Here is a 27,500-nt window from a genome sequence, read left to right as displayed (position 1 = left end):
TAAGTCTATGGCTGTCTGAAGTGGTTCTCAATCAGAGGCAGGTGTTTATCGTTGTCTCTGATTGGGAGCCATATTTAGGCAGCCATATTCTTTGTGTGTTTCGTGGGTGATTGTCCTTAGTGTCTTGATGTCCTTAGTCTGCGTTAGTTTACACTAGTATAGGCGGTTTCGGTTTTCGTTTTGTAGTGTTTGTATTTAGATTCATGTTTCGTTTGTTGAATAAACATGGATCGCAATCTACACGCTGCATTTTGGTCCGACTCTCCTTCACCACAAGAGAACCGTTACAGATCTAGTGGGACTCAGCTCAGATCTAGTGGTACTCCGCTCAGATCTAGTGGGACTCAGATCTAGTGGGACTCAGCTCAGATCTAGTGGGACTCAGATCTAGTAGGACTCAGCTTAGATCTAGTAGGACTCAGATCTAGTGGGACATTCTGCTTTCATCAGACTGTGCATTGAAACAATACGATTGGCTGTTGTATAAGACTTCTTCTGCCTCTTGTCATTCCCCGACAGAGGTATTATGTCTGCGATGGACAGGATAGGTGGGTGTCTGTATCCAAACACCAACAAAACAACCCCTGAGGCTGTTCTGCTTCCGTAAGAATGACAGTGATAAACTAATGCCTAACAGGCAATACATTCCTTGGCTAATACCAGGGAAGGACTTCTGGAAACTGCCTCCAACTTTTTTCAGAAGGGGGTTGGATGGTGATGAGTGGGTAGGGGTGGTGGGGTGAGGGAGGGAGGGAAACTCACGTTCACACTCGTTAGCCTGGTAAGTGGTCGCTGGTTTCCATGGAATCTGGTTGTATCCGGGGCAACACTGGTCACATGACGTTCCACAAGTGTTGTGTTGGCAGTCACACTGAAGCCTTCACAGAGAGGGAGGGAGAGAACGAAAACACACACATGAGTATCTATCAGATCAACAAACAGGAGATCAACAAACAGGAGATCAATGACCAAGAGATCAACGACTAGGAGATCAACGACCAGGAGATCAACGACCAGGAGATCAATATACAGGAGATCAACAACCAGAAGATCAATAAACAGGAGATCAACGACCAAGAGATCAACGACCAAGAGATCAACGACCAGAAGATCAACGACCAGAAGATCAACGACCAAGAGGTCCTTCTGTAGCTCAGTTGGTAGGGCATGGCGCTTGTAACGCCAGGGTAGTGGGTTCGATTCCCGGGACCACCCATACGTAGAATGTATGCACACATGACTGTAAGTCGCTTTGGATAAAAGCGTCTGCTAAATGGCATTTTTCTTTCTTTCTTTTTCTAGATCAACGACCAGGAGATCAACGACCAGGAGATCAATAAACAGGAGATCAACGACCAGGAGATCAACGACCAAGAGATCAACGACCAGGAGATCAACGACCAGGAGATCAACGACCAAGAGATCAACGACCAGGAGATCAACGACCAGGAGATCAACGACCAGGAGATCAACGACCAGAAGATCAATAAACAGGAGATCAGCGACCAGGAGATCATTAAACAGGAGATCAACGACCAGGAGATCAACGACCAAGAGATCAACGACCAAGAGATCAACGACCAAGAGATCAACAAACAGGAGATCAATGACCAGAAGATCAACGACCAGGAGATCAATGACCAGGAGATCAACGACCAGGAGATCAACGACCAAGAAATCAACGACCAAGAGATCAACAAACAGGAGATCAATGACCACGAGATCAACAGCCAGGAGATCATTAAACATTAAATACTAACATGAGGCTAACACTAACACTAGGCTGATACTAGGCTAATGCTAACACTAGGCTAATGCTGACACTAGGCTAATACTAACACTAGGCTAATACTAACACTAAGCTAACACTAACACTAGGCTAATACTAACATGAGGCTAATGCTAACACTAGGCTAATGCTGACACTAGACTAATACGAACACGAGGCTAATACTAACACTAAGCTAACACTAACACTAGGCTAATACTAACATGAGGCTAATGCTAACACTAGGCTAATGCTAACACTAGGCTAATACTAACACTTGGCTAATGCTAACACAAGGTTAATACTAACACTAGGCTAACACTAACACTAGGCTAATACTAACACGAGGCTAATGCTAACACTAGGCTAATGCTAACACTAGGCTAATACTAACACAAGGCTAATACTAACACTAGGCTAATGCTAACACTAGGCTAATACTACCACTGGGCTAATACTTGGGCTGAACCTTTATCTCCAGGTTAAAACTCCTCTACCTCTTTAACCTTCTTTTAGCTACAGTTAAAACTCCTCTTCCTCCATCAACTTTCTTTTGTGCCATCAGAGAAAACGTAGCCCACCCGCTCGGTTATAAACCCAGAGAGAACGCAGCTCTATCAGTGAAAGAGTTAATTCCTCTACAGTCCCAGAACATCACCCTGCTTCACCCAGGCACATAATCCCATTTAAAATGAACAACCTGCAGTTTACACTGTGTGGCCAAAACAGACCATTAATCTGGTTGTTCAAGGATAAAAGCATGTAGAACCATATACAGAGTTTTATCAAACATCAGGGGCCCGCTGCTGGTGTACATAGACTTATAACCTCAAAACCTCTGAAGGATCAGCCCCTTTTTTTCCATTTTCACCTAAAATGACATACCCAAATCTAACTGCCTGTATCTCAGGACCCAAATCTAACTGCCTGTAGCTCAGGACCCAAATCTAACTGCCTGTAGCTCAGGACCCAAATCTAACTGCTTGTAGCTCAGGACCCACATCTAACTGCCTGTAGCTCAGGACCCAAATCTAACTGCCTGTAGCTCAGGACCCAAATCTAACTGCCTGTAGCTCAGGACCCAAATCTAACTGCCTGTAGCTCAGGACCCAAATCTAACTGCCTGTAGCTCAGGACCCAAATCTAACTGCCTGTAGCTCAGGACCCAAATCTAACTGCCTGTAGCTCAGGACCCAAATCTAACTGCCTGTAGCTCAGGACCCAAATCTAACTTCCTGTAGCTCAGGACCCAAATCTAACTGCCTGTAGCTCAGGACCCAAATCTAACTGCCTGTAGCTCAGGACCCAAATCTAACTGCCTGTAGCTCAGGACCCAAATCTAACTGCCTGTAGCTCAGGACCCAAATCTAACTGCCTGTAGCTCAGGACCCAAATCTAACTGCCTGTAGCTCAGGACCCAAATCTAACTGCCTGTAGCTCAGGACCCAAATCTAACTGCCTGTAGCTCAGGACCCAAATCTAACTGCCTGTAGCTCAGGACCCAAATCTAACTGCCTGTAGCTCAGGACCCAAATCTAACTGCCTGTAGCTCAGGACCCAAATCTAACTGCCTGTAGCTCAGGACCCAAATCTAACTGCCTGTAGCAGCCTGTAGCTCAGGACCCAAATCTAACTGCCTGTAGCTCAGGACCCAAATCTAACTGCCTGTAGCTCTGCCTGTAGCTCAGGACCCAAATCTAACTGCCTGTAGCTCAGGACCCAAATCTAACTGCTTGTAGCTCAGGACCCAAATCTAACTGCCAGTAGCTCAGGACCCAAATCTAACTGCCTGTAGCTCAGGACCCAAATCTAACTGCCTGTAGCTCAGGACCCAAATCTAACTGCTTGTAGCTCAGGACCCAAATCTAACTGCTTGTAGCTCAGGACCCAAATCTAACTGCCTGTAGCTCAGGACCCAAATCTAACTGCTTGTAGCTCAGGACCCAAATCTAACTGCTTGTAGCTCAGGACCCAAATCTAACTGCCTGTAGCTCAGGACCCAAATCTAACTGCCTGTAGCTCAGGACCCAAATCTAACTGCCTGTAGCTCAGGACCCAAATCTAACTGCCTGTAGCTCAGGACCCAAATCTAACTGCCTGTAGCTCAGGACCCAAATCTAACTGCCTGTAGCTCAGGACCCAAATCTAACTGCCTGTAGCTCAGGACCCAAATCTAACTGCCTGTAGCTCAGGACCCAAATCTAACTGCCTGTAGCTCAGGACCCAAATCTAACTGCCTGTAGCTCAGGACCCAAATCTAACTGCCTGTAGCTCAGGACCCAAATCTAACTGCCTGTAGCTCAGGACCCAAATCTAACTGCCTGTAGCTCAGGACCCAAATCTAACTGCCTGTAGCTCAGGACCCAAATCTAACTACCAAATGTAAGCTCAGGACCCAAATCTAACTGCCTGTAGCTCAGGACCCAAATCTAACTGCCTGTAGCTCAGGACCCAAATCTAACTGCCTGTAGCTCAGGACCCAAATCTAACTGCCTGTAGCTCAGGACCCAAATCTAACTGCCTGTAGCTCAGGACCCAAATCTAACTGCCTGTAGCTCAGGACCCAAATCTAACTGCCTGTAGCTCAGGACCCAAATCTAACTGCCTGTAGCTCAGGACCCAAATCTAACTGCCTGTAGCTCAGGACCCAAATCTAACTGCTTGTAGCTCAGGACCCAAATCTAACTGCCTGTAGCTCAGGACCCAAATCTAACTGCCTGTAGCTCAGGACCCAAATCTAACTGCCTGTAGCTCAGGACCCAAATCTAACTGCCTGTAGCTCAGGACCCAAATCTAACTGCCTGTAGCTCAGGACCCAAATCTAACTGCCTGTAGCTCAGGACCCAAATCTAACTGCCTGTAGCTCAGGACCCAAATCTAACTGCCTGTAGCTCAGGACCCAAATCTAACTGCCTGTAGCTCAGGACCCAAATCTAACTGCCTGTAGCTCAGGACCCAAATCTAACTGCTTGTAGCTCAGGACCCAAATCTAACTGCCTGTAGCTCAGGACCCAAATCTAACTGCTAACTGCCTGTAGCTCAGGACCCAAATCTAACTGCCTGTAGCTCAGGACCCAAATCTAACTGCCTGTAGCTCAGGACCCAAATCTAACTGCCTGTAGCTCAGGACCCAAATCTAACTGCCTGTAGCTCAGGACCCAAATCTAACTGCCTGTAGCTCAGGACCCAAATCTAACTGCCTGTAGCTCAGGACCCAAATCTAACTGCCTGTAGCTCAGGACCCAAATCTAACTGCCTGTAGCTCAGGACCCAAATCTAACTGCCTGTAGCTCATGACCCAAATCTAACTGCCTGTAGCTCAGGACCCAAATCTAACTGCCTGTCAGCTCAGGACCCAAATCTAACTGCCTGTAGCTCAGGACCCAAATCTAACTGCCTGTAGCTCAGGACCCAAATCTAACTGCCTGTAGCTCAGGACCCAAATCTAACTGCCTGTAGCTCAGGACCCAAATCTAACTGCCTGTAGCTCAGGACCCAAATCTAACTGCCTGTAGCTCAGGACCCAAATCTAACTGCCTGTGACCCAAAGCTAACTGCCTGACCCAAATCTAACTGCCTGTAGCTCAGGACCCAAATCTAACTGCCTGTAGCTCAGGACCCAAATCTGACTGCCTGTAGCTCAGGACCCAAATCTAACTGCCAGTAGCTCAGGACCCAAATCTAACTGCCTGTAGCTCAGGACCCAAATCTAACTGCCTGTAGCTCAGGACCCAAATCTAACTGCCTGTAGCTCAACTGCCTGACCCAAATCTAACTGCCTGTAGCTCAGGACCCAAATCTAACTGCTTGTAGCTCAGGACCCAAATCTAACTGCTTGTAGCTCAGGGCCCAAATCTAACTGCCTGTAGCTCAGGACCCAAATCTAACTGCCTGTAGCTCAGGACCCAAATCTAACTGCCTGTAGCTCAGGACCCAAATCTAACTGCCTGTAGCTCAGGACCCAAATCTAACTGCCTGTAGCTCAGGACCCAAATCTAACTGCCAGTAGCTCAGGACCCAAATCTAACTGCCTGTAGCTCAGGACCCAAATCTAACTGCCTGTAGCTCAGGACCCAAATCTAACTGCCTGTAGACCCTCTAACTGGACCCAAATCTAACTGCCTGTAGCTCAGGACCCAAATCTAACTGCCTGTAGCTCAGGACCCAAATCTAACTGCCTGTAGCTCAGGACCCAAATCTAACTGCCTGTAGCTCAGGACCCAAATCTAACTGCCTGTAGCTCAGGACCCAAATCTAACTGCCTAGTAGCTAGCTCAGGACCCAAATCTAACTGCCTGTAGCTCAGGACCCAAATCTAACTGCCTGTAGCTCAGGACCCAAATCTAACTGCCTGTAGCTCAGGACCCAAATCTAACTGCCTGTAGCTCAGGACCCAAATCTAACTGCCTGTAGCTCAGGACCCAAATCTAACTGCCTGTAGCTCAGGACCCAAATCTAACTGCCTGTAGCTCAGGACCCAAATCTAACTGCCTGTAGCTCAGGACCCAAATCTAACTGCCTGTAGCTCAGGACCCAAATCTAACTGCCTGTAGCTCAGGACCCAAATCTAACTGCCTGTAGCTCAGGACCCAAATCTAACTGCCTGTAGCTCAGGACCCAAATCTAACTGCCTGTAGCTCAGGACCCAAATCTAACTGCCTGTAGCTCAGGACCCAAATCTAACTGCAAATCTAACTGCCTGTAGCTCAGGACCCAAATCTAACTGCCTGTAGCTCAGGACCCAAATCTAACTGCCTGTAGCTCAGGACCCAAATCTAACTGCCTGTAGCTCAGGACCCAAATCTAACTGCCTGTAGCTCAGGACCCAAATCTAACTGCCTGTAGCTCAGGACCCAAATCTAACTGCCTAGCTAGCTCAGGACCCAAATCTAACTGCCTGTAGCTCAGGACCCAAATCTAACTGCCTGTAGCTCAGGACCCAAATCTAACTGCCTGTAGCTCAGGACCCAAATCTAACTGCCTGTAGCTCAGGACCCAAATCTAACTGCAAATCTAACTGTAGCTCAGGACCCAAATCTAACTGCTTGTAGCTCAGGACCCAAATCTAACTGCCTGTAGCTCAGGACCCAAATCTAACTGCCTGTAGCTCAGGACCCAAATCTAACTGCCTGTAGCTCAGGACCCAAATCTAACTGCCTGTAGCTCAGGACCCAAATCTAACTGCCTGTAGCTCAGGACCCAAATCTAACTGCCAGTAGCTCAGGACCCAAATCTAACTGCCTGTAGCTCAGGACCCAAATCTAACTGCCTGTAGCTCAGGACCCAAATCTAACTGCCTGTAGCTCAGGACCCAAATCTAACTGCCTGTAGCTCAGGACCCAAATCTAACTGCCTGTAGCTCAGGACCCAAATCTAACTGCCTGTAGCTCAGGACCCAAATCTAACTGCCTGTAGCTCAGGACCCAAATCTAACTGCCTGTAGCTCAGGACCCAAATCTAACTGCCTGTAGCTCAGGACCCAAATCTAACTGCCTGTAGCTCAGGACCCAAATCTAACTGCCTGTAGCTCAGGACCCAAATCTAACTGCCTGTAGCTCAGGACCCAAATCTAACTGCCTGTAGCTCAGGACCCAAATCTAACTGCCTGTAGCTCAGGACCCAAATCTAACTGCCTGTAGCTCAGGACCCAAATCTAACTGCCTGTAGCTCAGGACCCAAATCTAACTGCCTGTAGCTCAGGACCCAAATCTAACTGCCTGTAGCTCAGGACCCAAATCTAACTGCCTGTAGCTCAGGACCCAAATCTAACTGCCTGTAGCTCAGGACCCAAATCTAACTGCCTGTAGCTCAGGACCCAAATCTAACTGCCTGTAGCTCAGGACCCAAATCTAACTGCCTGTAGCTCAGGACCCAAATCTAACTGCCTGTAGCTCAGGACCCAAATCTAACTGCCTGTAGCTCAGGACCCAAATCTAACTGCCTGTAGCTCAGGACCCAAATCTAACTGCCTGTAGCTCAGGACCCAAATCTAACTGCCTGTAGCTCAGGACCCAAATCTAACTGCCTGTAGCTCATGACCCAAATCTAACTGCTTGTAGCTCAGGACCCAAATCTAACTGCCTGTAGCTCAGGACCCAAATCTAACTGCCTGTAGCTCAGGACCCAAATCTAACTGCCTGTAGCTCAGGACCCAAATCTAACTGCCTGTAGCTCAGGACCCAAATCTAACTGCCTGTAGCTCAGGACCCAAATCTAACTGCCTGTAGCTCAGGACCCAAATCTAACTGCCTGTAGCTCAGGACCCAAATCTAACTGCCTGTAGCTCAGGACCCAAATCTAACTGCCTGTAGCTCAGGACCCAAATCTGACTGCCTGTAGCTCAGGACCCAAATCTGACTGCCTGTAGCGCAGGACCCAAATCTGACTGCCTGTAGCTCAGGACCCAAATCTAACTGCCAGTAGCTCAGGACCCAAATCTAACTGCCTGTAGCTCAGGACCCAAATCTAACTGCCTGTAGCTCAGGACCCAAATCTAACTGCCTGTAGCTCAGGACCCAAATCTAACTGCCTGTAGCTCAGGACCCAAATCTAACTGCCTGTAGCTCAGGACCCAAATCTAACTGCCTGTAGCTCAGGACCCAAATCTAACTGCCAGTAGCTCAGGACCGAAATCTAACTGCCTGTAGCTCAGGACCCAAATCTAACTGCCTGTAGCTCAGGACCCAAATCTAACTGCCTGTAGCTCAGGACCCAAATCTAACTGCCTGTAGCTCAAGCACTGAAGCAAAGATAAGAATGTTCTAGATACGATTTGAAAGGAAACACTTTTTGAAGTTTACGTAAATGGTAAAGGAATGTAGTAGTGGGACACATTAGATCTGGTAAAAGAGAATACAATGAAAAAAAACAACCTTTATTTTGTATTTTGTTTTGTACCATCATGTTTGAAATGCAAGAGAAAGGCCATAATGTATTATTCCAGCCCAGGAGCAATTTATACTTTGACCACTAGATGACAGCAGTGTATGTGCAACGTTTTAGACTGATCCAATGAACCATTATATTTCTGTTCAAAATGATGTATCAAGTCTGCCCAAATGTGCCTAATTTGTTTATTAATAACTTTTCATGTTCAAAATTGTGCACTCTCCTTAAACAATAGCATGGTATTATTTCACAGTAATAGCTACTGTGAATTGGACAGTACAGTCAGATTAACAACCATTTTAAGCTTTCTGCCAATATCAGATATGTCTATGTCCTGGGAAATGTTCTTGTTACTTGCAACCTCACGCTAATCACATTAGCCTACGTTAACTCAACCTCATGCTAATCACATTAGCCTACGTTAGCTCAACCTCATGCTAATCACATTAGCCTACGTTAGCTCAACCTCATGCTAATCACATTAGCCTACGTTAGCTCAACCTCATGCTAATCACATTAGCCTACGTTAGCTCAACCTCACGCTAATCACATTAGCCTACGTTAGCTCAACCTCATGCTAATCACATTAGCCTACGTTAGCTCAACCTCACGCTAATCACATTAGCCTACGTTAGCTCAACCTCATGCTAATCACATTAGCCTACGTTAGCTCAACCTCATGCTAATCACGTTAGCCTACGTTAGCTCAACCTCACGCTAATCACATTAGCCTACGTTAACTCAACCTCATGCTAATCACATTAGCCTACGTTAGCTCAACCTCATGCTAATCACATTAGCCTACGTTAGCTCAACCTCACGCTAATCACATTAGCCTACGTTAACTCAACCTCATGCTAATCACATTAGCCTACGTTAGCTCAACCTCATGCTAATCACATTAGCCTACGTTAGCTCAACCTCATGCTAATCACATTAGCCTACGTTAGCTCAACCGTTCCGTGGAAGGGACACCGATCCCAAAGACGTTTTAACTTTAAAAGGGTTGTAAACCAAAGGACAGGAGGTTCGCTGATACAATATCCTGAAGACTACTCTGACTACGATGGCATTGGAGTCGTCAGGATGTGTTTCAAAACGCCAAGGGGAGATAGAATGTTGATTTTCTAAGAGATTTTTAGAAGCCTGTTAGAGTCACTCCATCAGGTGGAACGCAGTGCAGTGACCATCACATATAAAATACCACAGGAGAAAATACCACAGATTAAAATACCACAGATTAAAATACCACATATTAAAATACCACATACCACAGATTAAAATACCACAGAAGAAAATACCACAGATTAAAATACCACAGATTAAAATACCACAGATTAAAATACCACAGAAGAAAATACCACAGATTAAAATACCACAGATTAAAATACCACAGAGAAAATACCACAGATTAAAATACCACAGAGAAAATACCACAGATTAAAATACCACAGAAGAAAATACCACAGATTAAAATACCACAGATTAAAATACCACAGAGAAAATACCACAGATTAAAATACCACAGATTAAAATACCACAGAGAAAATACCACAGATTAAAATACCACAGATTAAAATACCACAGAGAAAATACCACAGAGAAAATACCACAGATTAAAATACCACAGATTAAAAAACACAGCATTGTCTTTTCCTGCTTCCCTCTTTCGTTATCAGATACACATACGATCAGTTTAGTTAAACTTCAAATGTACAGACTATTTCCTCCACACGAACAGCTTGAAAAACACACGTCGTTATGTGACTTCATCCTCTGTGAGGACCCATACTTTAGGTGCTATCAGGCTGGTCTACATTACAAGTGTGGGTGTTGCTATTTCAGACATCTAAGGAGTGATGTCATCAAAGGACAGCTGTACGCTGCACTCCAGACTACAGTATCACCTGCCAAAGCTGTAATCATATATATATATATATATACAGTTATCAGATCTGTAGCCATTAAACAGCTGTTCTATAAAACATAAAACACCGTATCTAGGAATTCACCATTGTGAGTTATAAGAATTCACCATATCTAAGAATTCCCCATATCTAAGAATTCACCATTGTGATTTCTAAGAATTCCCCATATCTAAGAATTCACCATTGTGAGTTCTAAGAATTATCCATATCTAAGAATTCACCATTGTGAGTTCTAAGAATTCCCCATATCTAAGAATTCACCATTGTGATTTCTAAGAATTCCCCATATCTAAGAATTCACCATTGTGAGTTCTAAGAATTATCCATATCTAAGAATTCACCATTGTGAGTTTTTATATAGTAGGACTACAGTAAGAAAGCTCTGACTCCAGAAATAGTGTGATTTAACGAGGTGACACTAGTCTTGAAAGACTAACCAAAGGGCAAAGCCGAGCTAGTCATTCTAGATCTATGCTTTGCTTTATCCCTTTGTGAAACTGTAGTCCTTGAGAGCTCAGAACCAAAGCTGTGTGTGTGTGTGTGTGTGTGTGTGTGTGTGTGTGTGTGTGTGTAGGCTTGTTTGTCTCAGAAAAAAATGAAGCAAGCCCATTGTACAGATCCATAGTTACACCAAAGGGCTTTAAAATAACTGGTTAAAATAAGGACGAGTGTTTAAACTATATGTCAGATTTCTCATTTCAACAGAGACAATTTTTTTCCATTAAGATAATGAATTTCTAGTGAGTCACACATGAAATGTTTCTTTCTTCTAAAAGAGAAGCAAAGCCTAATGCAATCTCGTCCCTGGCAAACCCCCACTAACAGAAATATGTGTGGACTCTGGCTGACAGTAGAAGTGGTTCTCTAGAGGGTGGACTCTGGCTGACAGCAGAAGTGGTTCTCTAGAGGGTGGACTCTGGCAGACAGTAGAAGTGGTTCTCTAGAGGGTGGACTCTGGCTGACAGCAGAAGTGGTTCTCTAGAGGGTGGACTCTGGCTGACAGTAGAAGTGGTTCTCTAGAGGGTGGACTCTGGCTGACAGCAGAAGTGGTTCTCTAGAGGGTGGACTCTGGCTGACAGCAGAAGTGGAAGGGTGGACTCTGGCTGACAGCAGAAGTGGTTCTCTAGAGGGTGGACTCTGGCTGACAGTAGAAGTGGTTCTCTAGAGGGTGGACTCTGGCTGACAGCAGAAGTGGTTCTCTAGAGGGTGGACTCTGGCTGACAGCAGAAGTGGTTCTCTAGAGGGTGGACTCTGGCTGACAGCAGAAGTGGTTCTCTAGAGGGTGGACTCTGGCTGACAGTAGAAGTGGTTCTCTAGAGGGTGGACTCTGGCTGACAGCAGGAGTGGTTCTCTAGAGGGTGGACTCTGGCTGACAGTAGAAGTGGTTCTCTAGAGGGTGGACTCTGGCTGACAGCAGAAGTGGTTCTCTAGAGGGTGGACTCTGGCTGACAGTAGAAGTGGTTCTCTAGAGGGTGGACTCTGGCTGACAGCAGAAGTGGTTCTCTAGAGGGTGGACTCTGGCTGACAGCAGAAGTGGTTCTCTAGAGGGTGGACTCTGGCTGACAGCAGAAGTGGTTCTCTAGAGGGTGGACTCTGGCAGACAGCAGGAGTGGTTCTCTAGAGGGTGGACTCTGGCAGACAGCAGAAGTGGTTCTCTAGAGGGTGGACTCTGGCTGATAGCAGGAGTGGTTCTCTAGAGGGTGGACTCTGGCTGACAGTAGAAGTGGTTCTCTAGAGGGTGGACTCTGGCTGACAGCAGAAGTGGTTCTCTAGAGGGTGGACTCTGGCTGACAGCAGAAGTGGTTCTCTAGAGGGTGGACTCTGGCAGACAGCAGAAGTGGTTCTCTAGAGGGTGGACTCTGGCTGATAGCAGAAGTGGTTCTCTAGAGGGTTCTGGCTCTGGTCTAAAGTAGTGCACTAAATAGGGAATAGGGTGCACTAAATAGGGAATAGGGTGCACTAAATAGGGAATATGGTGCACTAAATAGGGAGCACTAAATAGGGAATAGGGTGCACTAAATAGGGAGCACTAAATAGGGAATAGGGTGCACTAAATAGGGAATAGGGTGCATTAAATAGGGAATAGGGTGCACTAAATAGGGAGCACTAAATAGGGAATAGGGTGCACTAAATAGGGAATAGGGTGCACTAAATAGGGAATAGGGTGCACTAAATAGGGAGCACTAAATAGGGAATAGGGAGCACTAAATAGGGAATAGGGTGCACTAAATAGGGAATAGGGTGCACTAAATAGGGAATAGGGTGCACTAAATAGGGAATATGGTGCCTTACACAAACAACCTCCCTCATCTCTTTAACATATGTCTACTCTCTACAGGAATACCTATGGATCTAGTCGACTGGGCGTACTTATGGAGAAACACACACACACACACACACACACACACACACACACACACACACACACACACACACACACACACACACACACACACACACACACACACACACACACACACACACACACACACACACACACACTGCTTGTGGCGTGTGTAATCAGGTCCAGTGGGTGGGTGGGGTGGGGGGGGGGGGACATTTCACACCGCGGAGAGGAGAGGTATTCAGCCGTGACCAGGGAGTATAGCGAGCACTCCGACACATTGTTATAGATTCATCGTCTCAAATGGGCACCCTATTCCCTACATAGTGCACTACTTTAGACCAGAGCCCAGTGTACTACAAAGGGGTTAGGGTGCCATTTGAAACGCAAAGCATAAATTCCTATATCTGGACCGTTTAACCGGGGAATGTTAAGAATGGTCGACAGGCAGAGGAACAAACCATTTGTCAGTTTAAAATGTTGAAACCCCAACGTTAGGGTTAAGTGCTTTATTAAGCTTTTTACCGTTAGATAAACAGAAACGTGAAAAATCCTAACAAATTCCTGCTATCTTAAACAAACCACCTGTCGGACTCACTCTCTATGTCTGGTTCTCGTCTGATATACTGACGTACTCTGGATACTAAAGATGTTTTTGTGTGTGTTTTTTGTGTGTGTGTGTGTGTGTGTGTGTGTGTGTGTGTGTGTGTGTGTGTGTGTGTGTGTGTGTGTGTGTGTGTGTGTGTTTTGTGTGTGTGTGTGTGTGTGTGTTTTTGTGTGTGTGTGTGTGTGTGTGTGTGTGTGTTTTTGTGTGTTTTGTGTGTGTGTGTGTGTGTGTTTTTGTGTGTGTGTGTGTGTTTTTGTGTGTGTGTGTGTGTGTGTGTGTGTGTGTGTGTGTGTGTGTGTGTGTGTGTGTGTGTGTGTGTGTGTGTGTGTGTGTGTGTGTGTGTGTGTGTGTGTGTGTGTGTGTGTGTGTACCACCTCCATCCTCCGTAGAACTTAGATTTTGAATTGTTCCTCCTCACCCATCTTTAAGAATGATCGAACTTTTCAGAATCACCTCATCTTTAAGAATGATCTAACTTTTCTGTGAAACTTCTCTACCTCTCCTTCCTCTTCTCTTCTCCCTCTCACTGTTCTCTCGCTCTTGTACAGCACCATTAGCTAGATTTCCATCCGATTGGCAACAGATTTTCATGCAAAAAAAATATATACAAAAATACAAAAGAAATCACATTAAAAAACAGAATGCAGATGTTTTTCCATCAAATTGACTTGTTGACACAAGGTACAAATCTATCGTTCTGCCCCTGAACTTGGCAGTTAACCCACTGTTCCCAGGCCGTCATTTAAAATAAGAATTTGCTCTTAACTGACTTTCCTAGTTAAATAAAAGTTAAATAAATATATAAAAGTGAAATAAAGGTAAAATATAATTAAATAAAAAGACTTGAAAAGCTGCTATAGGTTAAATAAATGTAAACATTTTTTTAAAAAGACTACATGATCAAATTACCAGTCAAAAAAGTAAGTAAGGGAGAAATCTGGGATTGAGTCATGGCAGTATTCTCCTACGACAGCCACGTCTCAGGGCAAGGGGAAAGCCAATGCAGACAAATGATTAACATAATCTATTGAGGTGTAGTAATCTCTACATAATCTATTGAGGTGTAGTAATCTCTACATAATCTATTGAAGTGTAGTAATCTCTACATAATCTATTGAGGTGTAGTAATCTCTACATAATCTATTGAGGTGTAGTAATCTCTACATAATCTATTGAGGTGTAGTAATCTCTACATAATCTATTGAGGTGTAGTAATCTCTACAGAATATATTGAGGTGGAGTAATCTCTACATAATCTATTGAGGTGTAGTAATCTCTACATAATCTATTGATGTGTAGTAATATATATTCTATAATCTATTGAGATGTAGTAATCTCTACATAATCTATTGAGGTGTAGTAATCTCTACATAATCTATTGATGTGTAGTAATATATATTCTATAATCTATTGAGGTGTAGTAATCTCTACATAATCTATTGATGTGTAGTAATATATATTCTATAATCTATTGATGTGTAGTAATCTCTACATAATCTATTGAAGTGTAGTAATCTCTACATAATCTATTGATGTGTAGTAATATATATATTTTCTAATATATTGAGGTGCAGTAATCTCTACATAATCTATTGATGTGTAGTAATATATATATTTTCTAATATATTGAGGTGGAGTAATCTCTACATAATCTATTGATGTGTAGTAATATATATTCTATAATCTATTGAGGTGTAGTAATCTCTACATAATCTATTGATGTGTAGTAATATATATTCTATAATCTATTGAGGTGTAGTAATCTCTACATAATCTATTGAGGTGTAGTAATCTCTACATAATCTATTGATGTGTAGTAATCTCTATAATCTATTGATGTGTAGTAATATATATTCTATAATCTATTGAGGTGTAGTAATCTCTACATAATCTATTGATGTGTAGTAATATATATTCTATAATCTATTGAGGTGTAGTAATCTCTACATAATCTATTGATGTGTAGTAATATATATTTTCTAATATATTGAGGTGCAGTAATCTCTACATAATCTATTGATGTGTAGTAATATATATTCTATAATATATTTTGGTGTAGTAATCTCTACATAATCTATTGAGGTGTAGTAATCTCTACATAATCTATTGAGGTGTAGTAATCTCTACATAATCTATTGAAGTGTAGTAATCTCTACATAATCTATTGATGTGTAGTCATTTCTATTCTATAATCTATTGATGTGTAGTCATTTCTATTCTATAATCTATTGAGGTGTAGTCATATCTATTGAAGTGTAGTCATTTCTATTCTATAATCTATTGAAGTGTAGTCATTTCTATTCTATAATCTATTGAGGTGTAGTCATATCTATTGAAGTGTAGTCATTTCTATTCTATAATCTATTGATGTGTAGTCATTTCTATTCTATAATCTATTGAAGTGTAGTCATTTCTATTCTATAATCTATTGAGGTGTAGTCATATCTATTGAAGTGTAGTCATTTCTATTCTATAATCTATTGAAGTGTAGTAATATATATGTTATAATCTATTGAGGTGTAGTCATTTCTATTCTATAATCTATTGAAGTGTAGTCATTTCTATTCTATAATCTATTGAGGTGTAGTCATTTCTATTCTATAATCTATTGAAGTGTAATCATTTATATTCTAGAAGCTATCATCTATTCGTGTATAGTCAGACTGTCCCTCTTACTTGTAGGGGTCGTTGGGGTCGTGTGGGTCGCAGGCTTCAGCGTGTCCGTTACACACACAGCGTCCTCCGATACTGATGTCCTTGATACTGTAGTAATACTGCAGGGAGACAGGCACAGCACGGAGACATTAAATCATTGTAACTGACTATTGTAGCTTCATTCAGACGAGTCAGCTTGTCACACAGTTTGACAGGCTGTAGTACGGGACGGTTTCAAGTTAAAGGCCCTTTGAATATGACCCCTTCTCTACCTCCTGTCCTCCTTACCCTCTGACCCCTTCTCTACCTCCTGTCCTCCTTACCCTCTGACCCCTTCTCTACCTCCTGTCCTCCTTACCATCTGACCCCTTCTCTACCTCCTGTCCTCCTTACCCTCTGACCCCTTCTCTACCTCCTGTCCTCCTTACCCTCTGACCCCTTCTCTACCTCCTGTCCTCCTTACCCTCTGACCCCTTCTCTACCTCCTGTCCTCCTTACCCTCTGACCCCTTCTCTACCTCCTGTCCTCCTTACCCTCTGACCCCTTCTCTACCTCCTGTCCTCCTTACCCTCTGACCCCTTCTCTACCTCCTGTCCTCCTTACCCTCTGACCCCTTCTCTACCTCCTGTCCCCTACCCTCTGACCCCTTCTCTACCTCCTGTCCCCTACTCTCTGACCCCTTCTCTACCTCCTGTCCTCCTTACTATCTGACCCCTTCTCTACCTCCTGTCCTCCTTACCCTCTGACCCCTTCTCTACCTCCTGTCCCCTACTCTCTTACCCCTTCTCTACCTCCTGTCCTCCTTACCCTCTGACCCCTTCTCTACTTCCTGTCCTCCTTACCATCTGACCCCTTCTCTACCTCCTGTCCTCCTTACCCTCTGACCCCTTCTCTACCTCCTGTCCTCCTTACCCTCTGACCCCTTCTCTACCTCCTGTCCCCTACTCTCTGACCCCTTCTCTACCTCCTGTCCTCCTTACCCTCTGACCCCTTCTCTACCTCCTGTCCTCCTTACCCTCTTACCCCTTCAATACCTCCTATCCTCCTTACCCTCTGACCCCTTCTCTACCTCCTGTCCTCCTTACCATCTGACCCCTTCCCTACCTCCTGGCCCCCCACCATCTGACCCCTTCTCTCCCACCTGGGCCCCTTACCATCTGACCCCTTCTCTCCCACCTGGGCCCCTTACCCTCTGACCCCTTCCCTACCTCCTGCCCCCCCCACCTTCTCACCCCTGTACCCATCAGTACCCACCCTGCGTGTGACGGTGGGGTCGCGGAGGGCCTTGCCCATCAGGTGTCCCAGGAGGGTGTTGGTTCTGAGGAAACGGAGACGGATGTTGGTGGCCTTGGTGAAATCCCTCAGGACTGGAGAGTAGGAGAAGTTCATAGCCCCGGGACGCCCGTTCACTAGAGACACCACCACCTGGGAGAGAGGGACGATGTCACACACACACACACACACACACTCAGTAGGTATGCACACACACACACACACGCTGTAACACTCACATACACAAACAGACGTGTGGTACTCATTTACACACATTCAGTATGTGTACGTATTGACACACACACACACACACACACACACACACACACACACACACACACACACACACACACACACACACACACACACACACACACACACACACACACACACACACACACACACACACACACACACACACACACACACACACACACACCTCTCCATTCTCCAGGGGTACGATGCGGGAGTATTCAGTGGTACAGATGACGTCGTTGTCAGAGTTGATCCGTTCGATGGTTCGCTGTCCGAAGCGCTCAATGCAGTCTCTCTTAGAAGCTGTTAAACAACACATACACATATTTTTTTTATTTCACCTTTATTTAACCAGGTAGGCTAGTTGAGAACAAGTTCTCATTTGCAACTGCGACCTGGCCAAGATAAAGCATAGCAGTGTGAACAGACAACACAGAGTTACACATGGAGTAAACAATTTAGCAAGTCAATAACACAGTAGAAAAAAATGGGCAGTCTATATACAATGTGTGCAAAAGGCATGAGGAGGTAGGCGAATAATACAATTTTGCAGATTAACACTGGTGATAAATGATCAGATGGGCATGTACAGGTAGAGATATTGGTGTGCAAAAGAGCAGAAAAGTAAATAAATAAAAACAGTATAAAAACAGTATGGGAATGAGGTAGGTGAAAAGGGTGAGCTATTTACCAATAGACTATGTACAGCTGCAGCGATCGGTTAGCTGCTCGGATAGCTGATGTTTGAAGTTGGTGAGGGAGATAAAGTCTCCAACTTCAGCGATTTTTAATTCGTTCCAGTCACAGGCAGCAGAGTACTGGAACGAAAGGCGGCCAAATGAGGTGTTGGCTTTAGGGATGATCAGTGAGATACACCTGCTGGATGCTACGGATGGGTGTTGCCACGTGACCAGTGAACTGAGATAAGGCGGAGCTTTACCTAGCATGGACTTGTAGATGACCTGGAGCCAGTGGGTCTGGCGGCGAATATGTAAACTAGAGCATACAAGTCGCAGTGGTGGGTGGTATAAGGTGCTTTAGTGACAAAACGGATGGCACTGTGATAGACTGCATCCAGTTTGCTGAGTAGAGTGTTGGAAGCCATTTTGTAGATGACACATCGAGGATCGGTAGGATAGTCAGTTTTACTAGGGTAAGCTTGGCAGCGTGAGTGAAGGAGGCTTTGTTGCGGAATAGAAAGCCGACTCTGGATTTGATTTTTGATTGGAGATGTTTGATGTGAGTCTGGAAGGAGAGTTTGCAGTCTAGCCAGACACCTAGGTACTTATAGATGTCCACATATTCAAGGTTGGAACCATCCAGGGTGGTGATGCTAGTCGGGCATGCGGGTGCAGGCAGCGATCGGTTGAAAAGCATGCATTTGGTTTTACTCGCGTTTAGGAGCAGTTGGAGGCCACGGAAGGAGTGCTGTATGGCATTGAAGCTCGTTTGGAGGTTGGATAGCACAGTCACATATTGACATTTATAAACACTTATCAACACATATAAACACACATCAACACATATCAACACATATTAACACATATTAACACATATCAACACATATCAACACATATTAACACATATTAACACATATTAACACATATTAACACATATTAACACATATTAACACATATCAACACATATTAACACATATTAACACATATCAACACATATCAACACATATCAACACATATCAACACATATTAACACATATTAACACATATTAACACATATCAACACATATTAACACATATTAACACATATTAACACATATCAACACATATTAACACATATTAACACATATCAACACATATCAACACATATTAACACATATTAACACATATCAACACATATCAACACATATCAACACATATCAACACATATTAACACATATTAACACATATTAACACATATCAACACACATAAACACATTAACACATATTAACACATATAAACACATATTAACACATAGAATTGCTTGATGCAGTCAGAGCATATGTGTTTATAAACACATTTATAAACACATATAATCACATATTGACATTTATAAACACATATCAACACATATAAACACATATAAACACATATAAACACATATTAACACACATTAACACATATAAACACATATAAACACATATTAACACATATTAACACATATTAACACATATAAACACATATTAACACATATAAACACATATTAACACATATAAACACATATTAACACATATAAACACACATAAACACATATTAACACATATAAACACATATTAACACATATAAACACACATAAACACATTAACACATATTAACACATATAAACACATATTAACACATAGAATTGCTTGATGCAGTCAGAAGCTAAACACAGTACAGTGATATGAGCTATGAGCTGTGTGTTAGATATGAGCTATGAGCTGTGTGTTAGATATGAGCTATGAGCTGTGTGTTGGATATGAGCTATGAGCTGTGTGTTGGATATGAGCTATGAGCTGTGTGTTGGATATGAGCTATGAGCTGTGTGTTGGATATGAGCTGTGTGTTGGATATGAGCTGTGTGTTGGATATGAGCTGTGAGCTGTGTGTTGGATATGAGCTATGAGCTGTGTGTTGGATATGAGCTGTGTGTTGGATATGAGCTATGAGCTGTGTGTTGGATATGAGCTATGAGCTGTGTGTTGGATATGAGCTGTGTGTTGGATATGAGCTATGAGCTGTGTGTTGGATATGAGCTATGAGCTGTGTGTTGGATATGAGCTATGAGCTGTGTGTTGGATATGAGCTATGAGCTGTGTGTTGGATATGAGCTGTGAGCTGTGTGTTGGATATGAGCTATGAGCTGTGTGTTGGATATGAGCTATGAGCTGTGTGTTGGATATGAGCTGTGTGTTGGATATGAGCTATGAGCTGTGTGTTGGATATGAGCTATGAGCTGTGTGTTGGATATGAGCTATGAGCTGTGTGTTGGATATGAGCTGTGTGTTGGATATGAGCTATGAGCTGTGTGTTGGATATGAGCTATGAGCTGTGTGTTGGATATGAGCTATGAGCTGTGTGTTGGATATGAGCTATGAGCTGTGTGTTGGATATGAGCTATGAGCTGTGTGTTGGATATGAGCTATGAGCTGTGTGTTGGATATGAGCTGTGTGTTGGATATGAGCTATGAGCTGTGTGTGTGTTGGATATGAGCTATGAGCTGTGTGTTGGATATGAGCTATGAGCTGTGTGTTGGATATGAGCTATGAGCTGTGTGTTGATATGAGCTATGAGCTGTGTGTTGGATATGAGCTATGAGCTGTGTGTTGGATATGAGCTGTGTGTTGGATATGAGCTATGAGCTGTGTGTTGGATATGAGCTATGAGCTGTGTGTTGGATATGAGCTATGAGCTGTGTGTTGGATATGAGCTGTGTGTTGGATATGAGCTATGAGCTGTGTGTTGGATATGAGCTGTGTGTTGGATATGAGCTGTGTGTTGGATATGAGCTGTGTGTTGGATATGAGCTATGAGCTGTGTGTTGGATATGAGCTATGAGCTGTGTGTTGGATATGAGCTGTGTGTTGGATATGAGCTATGAGCTGTGTGTTGGATATGAGCTGTGTGTTGGATATGAGCTGTGTGTTGGATATGAGCTGTGTGTTGGATATGAGCTATGAGCTGTGTGTTGGATATGAGCTATGAGCTGTGTGTTGGATATGAGCTGTGTGTTGATATGAGCTGTGTGTTGGATATGAGCTATGAGCTGTGTGTTGGATATGGGATATGAGCTGTGTGTTGGATATGAGCGGTGTGTTGGATATGAGCTGTGTGTTGGATATGAGCTGTGTGTTGGATACGAGCTGTGTGTTGGATATGAGCTGTGTGTTGGATATGAGCTATGTGTTAGATATGAGCTATGAGCTGTGTGTTGGATATGAGCTATGTGTTGGATATGAGCTGTGTGTTGGATATGAGCTATGTGTTGGATATGAGCTGTGTGTTGGATATGAGCTATGAGCTGTGTGTTGGATATGAGCTGTGTGTTGGATATGAGCTGTGTGTTGGATATGAGCTATGTGTTGGATATGAGCTGAGCTGTGTGTTGGATATGAGCTATGTGTTGGATATGAGCTGTGTGTTGGATATGAGCTGTGTGTTGGATATGAGCTATGTGTTGGATATGAGCTGTGTGTTGGATATGAGCTGTGTGTTGGATATGAGCTGTGTGTTGGATATGAGCAGTTGTGGGACTTCAGGCTGTTCAGTTACTGTTTATCCTTCCTCTAACCTCCCCTTAAAAAAAAAAAACTTCTCAAATAAATCTATCCTCTAAATCACTGTGAAGTTGTCATTGGTATGGTCTTCCCTGTCCCCCAGCCACAGAGAAACAGAGAGAAAAGGTTGTTCTGATGTTTAGAGTTGTTATATACACACAGAGACTATAGACCGTATAGTGGTACTCTGTGTGTCAACCAGGGGGGACAATAAAGTTTTTTTTTCTACCAGCAGCTGTGAACTTCTCTCTCTGAGGTAGAGTATATGGGCTCAGGCAGAGAGAGGGCTTGTGTAAAATATTCTCTCGGTTCTCTTATTCTCTCTCAGTTCTTCAGGATATTGACCCTTTTTCTCTCTTTCGTGGACAGAAGTGGAATAGTTCTGAAGTATTCAGGGAATGTGTGACTGTGGGGGTGAGATGTGGCCTGTAGTCATTCCAGCCTTTCTGTGCGTCTCTGTTTATTGAGTTGGTCTACGACAGGCAGCAGGTAGTGACACTGCCTTTCCTCACTGGAAACGTGGTTGCTCTATTATATTAGAAAATAACCTGATATATTTCATTCTTCAGCTGTTTTCCTTCCAAAAAGCTCAGATCAGAGCTTTACGTCATGATGATGAAGACAACCAAATATATTCTTAGTCAGAATGGGGCGGTGAGTGTCTCCAGGCTTTAGCTCAACAGGCTAACACAGCCTGGTGTTGCTCAGATGACCTGAGTTCAAAGGCAGTCTATCAAACACAAAGATAAACTTCTCACGTCTCTTCAGATCAGTCCAAGGTATGACAATAGCTTTTTTAGCTACTAGTGTTACATTAGATTGGTATCATTTGCTGAATAATTTTGCACGCCCAATTTTTCAGTTTTTGATTTGTTAAAAAAGTTAGAAATATCCAATAAATGTCGTTCCACTTCATGATTGTGTCCCACTTGTTGTTGATTCTTCACAAAAAATACAGTTTTATATCTTTATGTTTGAAGCCTGAAATGTGGCAAAAGGTCGCAAAGTTCAAGGGGGCCGAATACTTTCGCAAGTTTGTTGATGCTATGTATGTTTGATGCTGTTTATTCTTTGTTAAAGAGCCAAAAAGACAAGAGAAGTGGTTTATCCACACATCTCCATTTTGGAGAGATAATTCTTCGTGTTGTTGTTTGTTTTAGTGTTTTCCAATTTTCCCAGAAGTGGTTAGAGTCTATGGATTCTTCAGTTACATTGAGCTGATTTCTGACATGCTGTTCCTTCTTTTTCCGTAGTGTATTTCTGTATTGTTTTAGTGATTCACCATAGTGAAGGCGTAGACTCAGGTTTTCTGGGTCTCTATGTTTTTGGTTAAACAGGTTTCTCAATTTATTTCTTAGGTTTTCACATTCTTTATCAAACCATTTGTCATTGTTGTTTAATTTTCTTAGGTTTTCTGCTTGAAATGTTTAGATTTGATAGGGAAGCTGAGAGGTCAAATATACTGTTTAGGTTTTCTACTGCCAAGTTTACACCTTCACTATTACAGTGGAACGTTTTACCCAGGAAATTGTCTAGAAGGGATTGAATTTGTTGTTGCCTAATTGTTTTTGGTAGGTTTCCAAACTGCATTCCTTCCATCTATAGCATTTCTTAATGTTACTCAGTTCCTTTGGCTTTGATGCCTCATGATTGAGTATTGCTCTGTTCAAGTAGACCATGATTTTGCTGTGATCTGATACGGGTGTCAGTGGGCTGACTGTGAACGCTCTGAGAGACTCTGGTTGAGGTCAGTGATAAAGTAGTCTACAGTACTAATGCCAAGAGATGAGCTATAAGTGTACCTACCATAGGAGTCCCCTTGAAGCCTACCATTGACTATGTACATACCCAGCGTGCGACAGAGCTATAGGTGTACCTACCATAGGAGTCCCCTCGAAGCCTACCATTGACTATAACCCTACCCAGCATGCAACAGAGCTGCAGGAGTTGTGACCCATTGTTGTTGGTTATGGTGTCATAGTTGTGCCTAGGGGGGGCATATGGGGGAGAGAATGCTGTCACCTCCAGGTAGGTGTTTGTCCTCCTGTGTGCTGAGGCTGTCAGGTTCTTGTCCGGTTCTGGCATTTAGGTCGCCACAGACTAGTGTCCCTGGGCCTGGAAATGATTGATTTCCCCCTCTAGGATGTAGAAGCTGTATGGGGATTCTAGTGGAGGGATATAGGTAGCACACAGGAGGACATTTTTGAGATAATTTCCTTCTGAATTTCTAGCAAAATGTAAAATGTTACTGTTTTGATTAATTTAATAGAGTGAGTTACGTCTGCTCTATACCAAATGAGCATACCCCTTGAGTCCCTTCCCTGTTTCACACCTGGTACAGTGCCTTGCAAAAGTATTCACCACCCCCCCCCCCTTGGCATTTTTCCTATTTTGTTGCATTACAAATCTGGATTTTAATTGGATTTTATGTAATGGACAAAATAGTCCAAATTGGTGAAGTGAAATGAAAAAAAGAACTTATTCAAAAATGTAAAATAATAATAATAATAATAATCCCGTTAAATAATCAAAGAAAACGTAAAAGTTTACTGTATGAATTTACTCCCTTTGCTAAGAAGTCCCTAAATAAGATCCAACCAATTACCGTCAAAAGTCATATAATTAGTTAAATAATGTCCACCTGTTTGCAATCTAAGTGTCACATGATCTCAGTATACTGTGGGGCAAAAAAGTATTTAGTGAGAGCCACCTGGATTTTTTTTTTCTCATTTTGTCTGTCATAGTTGAAGTGTACCTATGATGTAAATTACAGGCCTCTCTCATCTTTTTAAGTGGGAGAACTTGCACAATTGGTGGCTGACTAAATACTTTTTTTTGCCCCCCCCTGTATATATTTGAACGAGTAAATTCGTTTTTGCATTCTGACGTTGCTACCCAAGCAGGCTGGTCGTTTATACAACCCTCAACGGTTGCAAACCAAATAGTAGCATCGAAAAATTATGTGTAGTAAGTTTTTTTTCCACGAAGGAGATGAAGTTTATGAATTTCCTGGCTGAGCTGCGGGACAGTGGAGTTATGAGATTAACACGTCATGGTATTTTGTTTTTAATCAACCAATCAGCATCCAGGATCCAAACAACCCGGCTCTCTCTTGTACAGACAATACTGTTAGTCTAAGAGGAGGCCCAGGGTCCCTCTTCTCTCAGACTACTAACTGCTTTTACCGTGTCCAATTTTACCTACGAGGAAGTGAAGTCACGTTAAATATCTTCACCTGTCTGTCAATAGTGAAGTCCTGTTAAATATTTTCACCTGTCTGTCAATAGTGAAGTCCTGTTAAATATCTTCACCTGTCTGTCAATAGTGAAGTCCTGTTAAATATCTTCACCTGTCTGTCAATAGTGAAGTCCTGTTAAATATCTTCTCCTGTCTGTCAATAGTGAAGTCCTGTTAAATATCTTCACCTGTCTGTCAATAGTGAAGTCACATTAAATATCTTCACCTGTCTGTCAATAGTGAAGTCACATTAAATATCTTCACCTGTCTGTCAATAGTGAAGTCCTGTTAAATATCTTCACCTGTCTGTCAATAGTGAAGTCACTGTTAAATATCTTCACCTGTCTGTCAATAGTGAAGTCCTGTTAAATATCTTCACCTGTCTGTCAATAGTGAAGTCACGTTAAATATCTTCACCTGTCTGTCAATAGTGAAGTCCTGTTAAATATCTTCACCTGTCTGTCAATAGTGAAGTCCTGTTAAATATCTTCACCTGTCTGTCAATAGTGAAGTCACATTAAATATCTTCACCTGTCTGTCAATAGTGAAGTCCTGTTAAATATCTTCACCTGTCTGTCAATAGTGAAGTCACATTAAATATCTTCACCTGTCTGTCAATAGTGAAGTCACATTAAATATCTTCACCTGTCTGTCAATAGTGAAGTCACATTAAATATCTTCACCTGTCTGTCAATAGTGAAGTCACTATTAAATATCTTCACCTGTCTGTCAATAGTGAAGTCCTGTTAAATATCTTCACCTGTCTGTCAATAGTGAAGTCACATTAAATATCTTCTCCTGTCTGTCAATAGTGAAGTCCTGTTAAATATCTTCTCCTGTCTGTCAATAGTGAAGTCCTGTTAAATATCTTCACCTGTCTGTCAATAGTGAAGTCACATTAAATATCTTCTCCTGTCTGTCAATAGTGAAGTCCTGTTAAATATCTTCTCCTGTCTGTCAATAGTGAAGTCCTGTTAAATATCTTCTCCTGTCTGTCAATAGTGAAGTCCTGTTAAATATCTTCTCCTGTCTGTCAATAGTGAAGTCCTGTTAAATATCTTCTCCTGTCTGTCTCGTCTCAAATATTGAGCTCTGAGGTAGAGGCTGTATCTGTACCGCCGCTGAGGTGGGCGGGCAACAATGCTCGGAATGTTCCTGTCTCCCTCCTATTGATTGACAGCTGGTGCCGCCAGTCAGGTGGAAGCAGCTCTGTGAGAGGCCCCCCCCCCCTGCCCTCAGGGTTATTCCAAAACAAACCCCCGGAACCTTGGAATAACCCTTAGAATCACACACGACCAATCACACACGACCAATCACACACGACCCATCACACACGACCAATCACACACGACCAATCACACACGACCAATCACACACGACCAATCACACACGACCAATCACACACGACCAATCACACACGACCAATCACACACGACCAATCACACACGACCAATCACACACGACCAATCACACACGACCAATCACACACGACCAATCACACACGACCCATCACACACGACCCATCACACACGACCAATCACACACGACCAATCACACACGACCAATCACACACGACCAATCACACACGACCAATCACACACGACCAAACACACACGACCAAACACACACGACCAATCACACACGACCAATCACACACGACCAATCACACACGACCAATCACACACGACCCATCACACACGACCCATCACACACGACCCATCACACACGACCCATCACACACGACCAATCACACACGACCAATCACACACGACCAATCACACACGACCAATCAAACACGACCCATCACACACGACCCATCACACACGACCCATCACACACGACCCATCACACACGACCAATCACACACGACCAATCACACACGACCAATCACACACGACCAATCACACACGACCAATCACACACGACCAATCACACAAGGGGTTAAAACTAACAGAGGAGTTGAACTTCCAGGCCTCCAGACACAAACACACAAACACACAAACACACAAACCTAATCCTCTTCCTGAGCCTTGTCTTCCTTCTCTTTTCGATGTTCAGGAACCGCAAGTACACTTTGTATCATAGTTCTACTCATAGGAACACGTAATGATGGGGGGAAAATATCAATATTATCTTTTGGACGGTATATCGATACTTTGACTCCAAGTATCGTTTTTTGTTGCTGTTGCTAGGTAACGTTTGATGTTAGGTTGTGTGTGTGTCCCCCGCCCTTTTTAAAATGCTAGGTAACGTTAGCTTTCTCTAGTTGGCTGTACCTGGAAGATGTTACAC

The 27,500-nt window shown here is 43.2% G+C and overlaps 1 protein-coding gene across 4 annotated transcripts in view; it reads right to left on the bottom strand.

Moving 5' to 3' along the window:
• lama5 (laminin, alpha 5) overlaps nucleotides 1-27,500 on the bottom strand; it is a 418,234-nt gene that overhangs the window by 272,466 nt on the left and 118,268 nt on the right. For all 4 annotated transcript variants that reach the window (XM_052481312.1, XM_052481311.1, XM_052481313.1 and 1 more), the window contains exons 4-7: nucleotides 17,902-18,020; nucleotides 17,445-17,615; nucleotides 16,212-16,309; nucleotides 763-878 (exon numbers count right to left, since the gene is read on the bottom strand). In XM_052481312.1, the coding sequence (XP_052337272.1) occupies nucleotides 763-878; nucleotides 16,212-16,309; nucleotides 17,445-17,615; nucleotides 17,902-18,020 (504 nt within the window). The remainder of the gene's footprint in view (nucleotides 1-762; nucleotides 879-16,211; nucleotides 16,310-17,444; nucleotides 17,616-17,901; nucleotides 18,021-27,500) is intronic.

This window comes from Oncorhynchus keta, chromosome 27 (assembly GCF_023373465.1).
Source record: "Oncorhynchus keta strain PuntledgeMale-10-30-2019 chromosome 27, Oket_V2, whole genome shotgun sequence".
NCBI classification, from domain to species: Eukaryota; Metazoa; Chordata; class Actinopteri; order Salmoniformes; family Salmonidae; genus Oncorhynchus; species Oncorhynchus keta.
Note: the sequence above shows the minus strand (reverse complement) of the source record. Positions and strands in the feature narration are given on the sequence as shown.